The sequence below is a fragment of the Argentina silus genome, assembly GCF_951799395.1.
Source record: "Argentina silus genome assembly, chromosome: 6".
In the NCBI taxonomy this organism is placed as follows: Eukaryota; Metazoa; Chordata; class Actinopteri; order Argentiniformes; family Argentinidae; genus Argentina; species Argentina silus.
In genome coordinates, this window is record NC_139660.1 from 21,758,268 (window position 1) to 21,766,555 (window position 8,288).

Genomic DNA, 8,288 nt, shown 5'->3' on the forward strand with positions numbered 1-8,288 from the left:
AAAGCGTGCGCCGACGCGCGTAATTCTCGCGTAAAAAGCCTGCCTTGCTGCCGGTGAGAGATGTGTTGCAAAGTTGGGCACCTCAAGTTAGGATTTGGCTGTTACTTAATAGTGATTTGCTTAAAGGCTCAAATATCCTCCGTTGTAACGTATTCAGACTGGACACACAGGACTACTCCTCCTCAGCCCAGTTAGGAAGCGGTGGATGAATGCTGACTGTGGAGGAATCAATCATAGATAGACCGTAGCCTATAACCTCGACAATACTTTCACAAAATTAAATAGATTATTTGTTGATAATCAGATCAGTGTCGATACATTTGATTAGTAGGATATGCATCAGTCTCACTAAGAGTCTCCGTACCGAGGTTAGATATGCAAAATCAATACACCAGAGTGTTTTATTCCCACGGTGCCCTTTTGACTCTGGACCTTTGGATAATTCCGTCAAAACATTGAGCACGATTGTATTGTTTTGACAGTATAGTCGTACCTTATTCTGACTTTATTACAAAAAAGGCTATTATCTTTCCTGTCTTCCACAGCAACAAATAAGTCTTAATTGTTGCACAGTCAATAGGTCCAACAGAAACCACAAACAACAGGGAGTAGACAAAGAGAGAGAGAAAGAGAGAGAGAGAGTGTGTGTGTATGGAAGACTGTGGAATGTGAGCCGCAAATGCAGAAATTCCCGATTGTTTAATCTGTTTCCATTAATCTTAGTTGTTGCAGTTTTGAGTCATTTTCCTATAAACTAGCCATCCAGCATTAAACCGGCATATTGCGTAGCGTTTATAACCGAAGGGAGCCTCGTTACCCTGGCTAATGCCGAGAGAATTTTTTTAGAATTTTTAGTTCTTTTGCCCAAAAGTTTAACAACCTCCCCACCCCTCTTCAAGCGCACGTTCTGCACTCACACACGCTAGTTAAACTGCAGGCTTGGAGAAACAGAGACAGTCAAGACCAGAACTTTAGACTTCCTTCACATTAACATATTTGTTTTGTGAGAACACAAGTATTTGGTGGTACGCCTGCTCAAACACAGACGTATATATCAGGGCACGTTGCTTTGAGTAGGCCTATGCGCTCAAATGTTTGCTAATTATAAGTCGAAAGTGTTGAATTCACGCGTCAATAACCATAAGCATAGCCCAGAGGGCGTGATGCTCAACAAGTCTATAACCTCAAAGACGCAAATACTCCTTACAGCGAAGAAATCTAGCCTATCTGTGTAACATGTACATATTATTTCAAGCCATATGCAAAAGCTTATAATCATCCTATTCAAACATTGATTTAGGGAATTGGATCTCAAATTCAACTATCATGCTGTTCTATCAGGTAATGCAACACAAGGCCTGCCCTGTGGCGTAGAAAATGTCTGAATTGAATAGAGAGTTGCTTAACCTTCCCGACGAAAGAATGACATATAAAATATAAAAGACAGACATTTCCTGAAAAAGGAGAGTAGACCTATACAAATATTGTTTTTACAAATATCCTACAAGACTTTGAACGTGGAAGGGCTTGGATGACGGGACATGGCGGGGTGAAGCTGTTCAAACAAAGTGTCATCTTTCAACACACGTTTCTAGTTGTGTGTTTCTGTCTCTGCGAACACCACACTTTTGTTCTCCCGGTCGACGCGAGGAAAGACAGTATGTCATCACTTCAACATCAAGGCGTTATCGGTGTTTTGCCTCCTACGCGCCATTGAGCTTTCTTGATAAGTCATGCTTCATAGATAGAGAATAAGTACCATGCACGTCTCAACTCACACTAGACTATCCACTATTAAACATGTGACACACAGTAGACAAGGCCTTATTTGGCTACATGGGATACTGAATGCATCTTCTGAACTCACAATAGCCAATGCTATGAGTTGGGGTCTTTTTGAGAAGCAGGTAGAAGTGAAAGGAGTTTTGCGCTTCCCTAAACGACCGTTCCAACACGCATAATTAGACAGCACCGTATCTGTGCACCGCGCCACACTGCAATCCATGCACGTATACGGTTACTGAAAGGGCGAACATGACGGACAATATCCCCTTTCTCTAACAGGCAAGTCAAGTGGCGAAAGCCATGCCCTTGATTTGGAGTGATGATAGGTTTCGTAGAGGCTTTCTTTATTCTATTTTGAGGAAACGATAGCGATACAGACTTCTACTGTACAAGCATATATTGCAAACGCCACTGTAAAGCAGACGGGTATTCTGGACCTAGCCTGAGAATTAGAACCGTAAAGGCGGACATTTGTTATATTTTGGCGCAACAAGTGGGCACCGTGATCGACGAACGGTCTCTTCAAACACCACCAGGAAAATGGATAAAGATGCAAACGCAAAAATTAAAATATCTCAAGTTGGCTGTACATTTAGTTATTCTCATATTATTCTCATATCACATATAACATCTAAAATGCGCATAGATTATTGCGCACATTGCACACAGTTCACAGTTCAAGAGTCTCATGTTATGCTTAATAATGTTGTGACTATCGAAATAGGAATCAAAACTCAGAAGCATATTTATGTCTACCAGTTACTCACCTTTCTACGAAGGTTTTAATGAGTGGTTTCATGTTTGTGTTCTTAATATGATCATCCGTATTGTGAATATTATCAAGACCCTCTCCTGCAAACAAGAGTTTTTGTTGCCCAGAAAAAGCTACAAAACCATGTGGTAAATCAAACAAGTTGTCCTTTTAATAAATGCATTTCTTATTTTTTATTGTAAAGGGTATATGAAACTATAGTGGGATCGGTGTGTTTATGTTTTATTGTTAATCGCATAGTTTACATGCAGTCGCTTTCCAAATGAAAAATACAAATAATAATAATAATAAGAGATTATAATCTTTAATCGTTCACAGACGGCTTTCAGGATAGTAAAACACTTAAGCTATGATACCCCAAACAAAACAAAATAAACTGAATATGGCTCTCTTGGAAAACCTGTAAACGAGAGGTCATAAGGGGTACCTGACTTTGGAGTCTACTTATCTGTTTCTATCTATCCCCTAAAATAATAACGATAATAGTAACAAGAATTAAGACATTTTATTGTTATTGTTTTCAACAATATAACATGTTATTACATTCCGGTAAAATACCTTTCATCTAACCGCCTACCGTCTCACCTCTCCCCGTGTCGGTGCAGCTCTTAAGCCCCACATTGAATCTGTCTTCCTCTGCCTTTGCACCTCGCCTCAAGTCTCTTGTTTCTCAATCATCCACGCACAGTCTGAAAGTCCCTCTGGAAAAGGCAGGCTCCCGCCTTTAAGGGCCGAGGTCCACAAGGTTGGCCGACATAGGGTTCAGTATAGTGTCGTGCAAAGAGTGGTGATGGTGCACGGAGTCCACACCGGACACGGGGATGGCGCTAGGCCCGGGCGGGGGCGCGAGGCCGTGCAGAGACTGCAGCCCCGAGTTTGACGTGAGGAGCATGACCGGGCTCGAAGAGATGTGATCCGGTGTCCCTGAAGGAGTTTTGTCGTCGTCCGAGCTCCCCAAAATAGTTTTATTTCCATTCATGGAAGAAGTCAATGGATTGTGGCTGTTGGTGTTGGAGTTCTCGCTGTTTTCCCTGTGGAAAAGAAACAGGCAGTAGCCTATGGTTAATATCTCAGGTAGTGTACGCTTAGGCCCGTAGCTCAAAGTTTTAGGAATAGCCTACAAAACAACATACTATTCACATATTGACAATACATATAACAGTCATGCTATATGCTTATTCGGATGAATAATTTATTGATAACAATGTCATGTTATGAAGTGAAAATAAGTAAACGCCCAGTCAGTGTGGCAATGGCGCCTGTGTGGATGCCGAAGAGGCTAGCAGCTAATATATAGAGAGGTCTGTTTAGCATTTACAATTGATAAGACATACGATACGCAAGCTAAACATTGTGTGCAATTCATAAAATGGCATATAGGCCAATCTGAAATGGAATCAATGTTACATTGTCATTGCGCCTTATTGTTACATATTGTGGCAGCCTCACAATCTGCTCACGTTATTATAATAATGACAACGCACGAAACATTTGAAGGCACACACGAGGCCTAGTATAGGATTAGACTGGAAGTGTTGTATAAATATGCAACAAGCTAATTTTGGAACATGGATTTGCAATGGGAAACTCTCAGTGTTGCTGAATGATCTAACAAAAACACCCACCCACCCGCACGCACGCACGCACACACACACACACACACACACACACACACACACACACACACACACACACACACACACACACACACACACACACACACACACACATACACACACACACACACACATACACTAAACGTAACGTATGACTGTTTGTGATTGTTTTGGTTATGATTAAGCTATTTACACTTAGCAATAGCTCCAGATAAGAAACATTTAGGCCTACTGTTTTCATTTAATCTAACACTAGGGACAAATATAGACGAATGCGTCTCATCCATAACTGAGTTTCAATATGTATTTCAATACAAACATTGCTTGAAAATCCCTGCCTCAGCCTAGGTTGTTATTTTGGGCCTTTGAGTATAAAGGCATATGTGAAACCTCAAATGTGTACTCACAGTCTGGCTGACGTGAATGACAGGCTTAATTATTGCTAAACGTGTGCATGTATTAGGCATAAATTATAACTCTGAATCGCGGTGACTCATGCTTTTTACAGTGGAAAGCTATGATTTACGCAGTGGTGCTTTCAGACTGAATTAGTCGCCAGCGGCTGAAAGAAGACACCCTCTCAGTAAACACCTGACTACACACGTCTAAAAGCTCATGTGTATAATTCAGAAACTTTGAAATGTAAAAAAAAAGCTCAATAAGAAATGGCAAAATAAACTACCACCTCTGTAGCGCAGTAATAACCACCGTCTTAACATCCAAAGAGCTAATGTTTTTATTAAATACAAATTACCTCGGCCTGCATTTAAAAATTTCCTCATATTAATCTCTGTTAAAGACTGTTCAGGATACGGGTGAATAATGATGGATATTTCAGATGTCCAAATAATAGTGTGGTTTGACTGGTGTATTTCAAGCCTAATGATTTATTTAAAATCAATAATAGCTGTCTTATTGGTAACACAATATAGGCCTATTTTGCCAGTGTATGCCTAAACAATATTGAATAACGTCACTTTGTGGGTAATATTTTTGTGAAATATAGGCCTGCTTAACCTTCCCTGGTGAAGTCGAATAATTGTACCCATGAACTGTAAAGGCGATGACAACGATTGAACAATCACTTACTCGTACCTTTCCTTAGCCTCCGCCGCTCGGTCTCTCTGCCGTCTGTTTTTGAACCAGTTGCTGACTTGTGTCGTCGTCAGCCCGGTGGCCTCCGCCAGCTCCCTCTTCTCCCGCGGGGAAGGGTACGGGTTGTGCGTGTACCATTCTCGGAGGACGCTCCGACTCTTCTCCTTGAAGCAGTAACTCGTCTCCTCGCCGTCCCAGATGGACCGGGGCAGGGGGAACTTTCTGCGGACGCGGTACTTTCCCACCGCCCCGAGAGGGCGGCCTCGTAGCTTCTCTGCCTCTATGTAGTGCGCCTTGAGCCACAGTTGCTGGAGCTTCGGGTGGTTGTGAGGGGAGAATTGGTGGCTCTCAAGGAGCTTGTAAAGCTCTCTGAAGTTCCCTCGGTGGAACGCGACCACGGCTTTAGCTTTCAGAACGCTCTCGTTCTTGTGAAGGTGCTCACACGCGGGCAGAGACCACAGAAAGCGCCCGAGACGTTCGATGTTTCCGCCCTGCTGGAGGACCTCGCAGACGCACGCGACTTGCTCCTGCGTAAAGCCAAATGTTGGAAGCATAGACATGGTTGCAAGTTAGTAATAAACAGGTATGTTTATGCTTTCTTCTTCTTCTGCTTCTTCTTCTTCTTCTTCTTCTTCTTCCACGTCCTCGGTTATGGCTAAGACATTAAAGCAAGTACACTGTAAGTCCATGAACGGTAAAGTTTCTCAAAAAGTATCTAAAAAATGACGAAGGTAGAATCCAATCGCAATAATAAAAACTAAAGTCCCGTTTAGCCATACAAAACGCACAGCATTCCCAGTAAGTTAGTCAGAGAGAGACTTCGCAGTCCTTCCACGGTCCTTCTCCACCTTTTCTATGTCGTTTCTACATAACACACTCCTGAAGACCAGGCTCGCTCGCCTGTTTTAATAATATTATTCTAAGCTGGCAAGAAAAGCGATTATGTGAACTGTGATTGGTTGGTTATCTGACCCGGGGATGGTGAGGATAAGACAATAGTTTTAGTCAAATTATTTGCCATGGTTACGCTGTCATTCAAAGTAACCCGATATCCTTTGAGGTGGCTCCCTGGCCCCGCTGACGGATAGTTCCCTTCATTTCAAGCCCGTCCACCAATAGAAATATTGCCCAGATTTTTGCTTTAAATCGGATTTCTTTCTCGCCCTTGTTTGACAGACACTCGAGGCAGCCTGTGACCGCGCAGCTGAGGAGCGAGGAGGAGTAGTCATCCCTCCCTTCGGGGGAGGGTGGCGCCAGAGCGCGCACAGAGCGCACTGAACGTACAGGACTCCAATGCCATGTTTATACCCGTGACCAGGAAACGCTCCTAAAGTGTGATGCAGTATTCGTTATTGTTCATTATGCCTTATCCAATGCACCATGATGTAGGCTTATTACACAATGCATTTGAAATGTTTACGCAGTATTTTAACCACTCTTATAATTTTCAACAACACCATATAGGCCTATGAGTGACTGAAACTGTGTAGTAAAAATACAATTCATTGCTCAAAACATATGGCACCTTTTTGACATGTTTTGATACAATCGGTGACATGACAAATAAGTAGAATTATATTCCTAGATATGAATGAGGCAGGAGTACATTTGGGTGAAACTGCGGTGATAGGAGTTCCAAAATGAGAGACAAAATAATGGGAAATATACTGACTTCCGCTAATAATAATAATAATAATAATAATAATGATGAACGAGAAGCGACGTAATTAACAGACTGTTCACTCACCTTCCACTGTTCTAATGGAACCCCGGGTATAGGTCATGCGCATTGATAACTTGTGCGCGGGGCCATTAACCCTGCATTATTTAATGCACGTGGTTATGTGGCAAAATAACAAGGCATAGATGTCATCCTCGCGGCGCACAACAGTGAGAACGGTAGAATGTAGAATGAGTATTAGGGTAAACTCACAGGGTGGCTGGATATCCAAACAAACGGTACAGAGGTGTGTGTGTATGTGTGTGTGTGTGTGTGTGTGTGTGTGTGTGTCTGTGCGTGTGTGTGTGTGTGTGTGTGTGTGTGTCTGTGCGTGTGTGTGTGTGTGTGTGTGTGTGTGTGTGTGTGTGTGTGAAGCGACGGGCTGGTCCGGCTAGAGGGGAGGCGGGGAGAGCTCTAACCCAGCTCCATGGCTTAGGAGAGGAATCGACAGCTCGCCGGTAAGACAAATTAACCTATTGTTTGGAGATGGTAAAAGACTGTACAATACTAATGATGGCTTTTATAGAGCAGCCGGTCTAATGTTGTGAATAATAATAATAATGATATTAATAATTATAATAATGGTTCATAATGGTTGGTATCATGTCAGATTGCCTTAGCCTACCTGTTGTGGACAGGTCATTATTATTGACTGGAGTCAACATTGACCAGCTGTTAGATTCCCATTACATCACTGGGGTACCTCTTCATTATGTCAATTATATTCACTCACCAGTATCATATCACACACCGGGGCAGGTCTCTCTCCATCAAACACAAATCTAAAATGCCACGGTGCTTTTCTGCTTTCTGTGAAATAAGAGCACAAACCTGTTTCAGCAGCTTTCATCCGAATGGGGCTTTCATGCTCTTGCTAACTTAATAACACCTCAAGCCACAAGAAAGCTCAGCGAAATTATATTTTGCGTGAAAGTGTAGAATCGCTGACGCTTGTCATAGAAAAGGAAGGGTTTGTAATGTGGCAGGAGATGAAAAGGTCTGGGGGCTGTGTGTTGTTTTGGTCCTCGCCGAAGCCTCTTCCAGAGCTGCTCCGATCCGCCGCGCCGTGATCACAGGGCAGCTGCGCGCCTGAACGTCTCCACAGGTCTCGAGTCTCTCCCCAACACACTTCACATATGCACATATGTGCAAACATAAATCTGGCTTATAGTCAATAAACCTAATTCTACACGGCAGTGTTATTCGAAAGGCTATAAAAAACACATGTATGTTCAATTAGCTATAAGTATGCTTTTAATTATAAATATGCTTTCAAGGATGCAAACATTAAGAATAGCAT

At 42.5% G+C, this 8,288-nt stretch overlaps 1 protein-coding gene across 2 annotated transcripts; it reads right to left on the reverse strand.

Annotated features, from left to right (window-relative positions):
• Positions 1-2,770: 2,770 nt before the first annotated feature.
• six2a (SIX homeobox 2a) lies at positions 2,771-6,282 on the reverse strand. Of its 2 annotated transcripts, none has more exons than XM_083671963.1 (2): positions 5,269-6,282; positions 2,771-3,588 (listed from the first exon to the last, which is right to left on the reverse strand). In XM_083671963.1, exons 1-2 carry the CDS (start codon positions 5,826-5,828, stop codon positions 3,282-3,284), a joined length of 867 nt encoding a protein of 288 aa, XP_083528089.1. In that variant the 5' UTR covers positions 5,829-6,282; the 3' UTR covers positions 2,771-3,281. The 2 variants fall into 2 exon arrangements, with proteins under 2 accessions (XP_083528089.1, XP_083528088.1); XM_083671962.1 differs by having other exon boundaries at positions 5,263-6,282.
• Between the last annotated feature and the right edge of the window lie 2,006 nt (positions 6,283-8,288).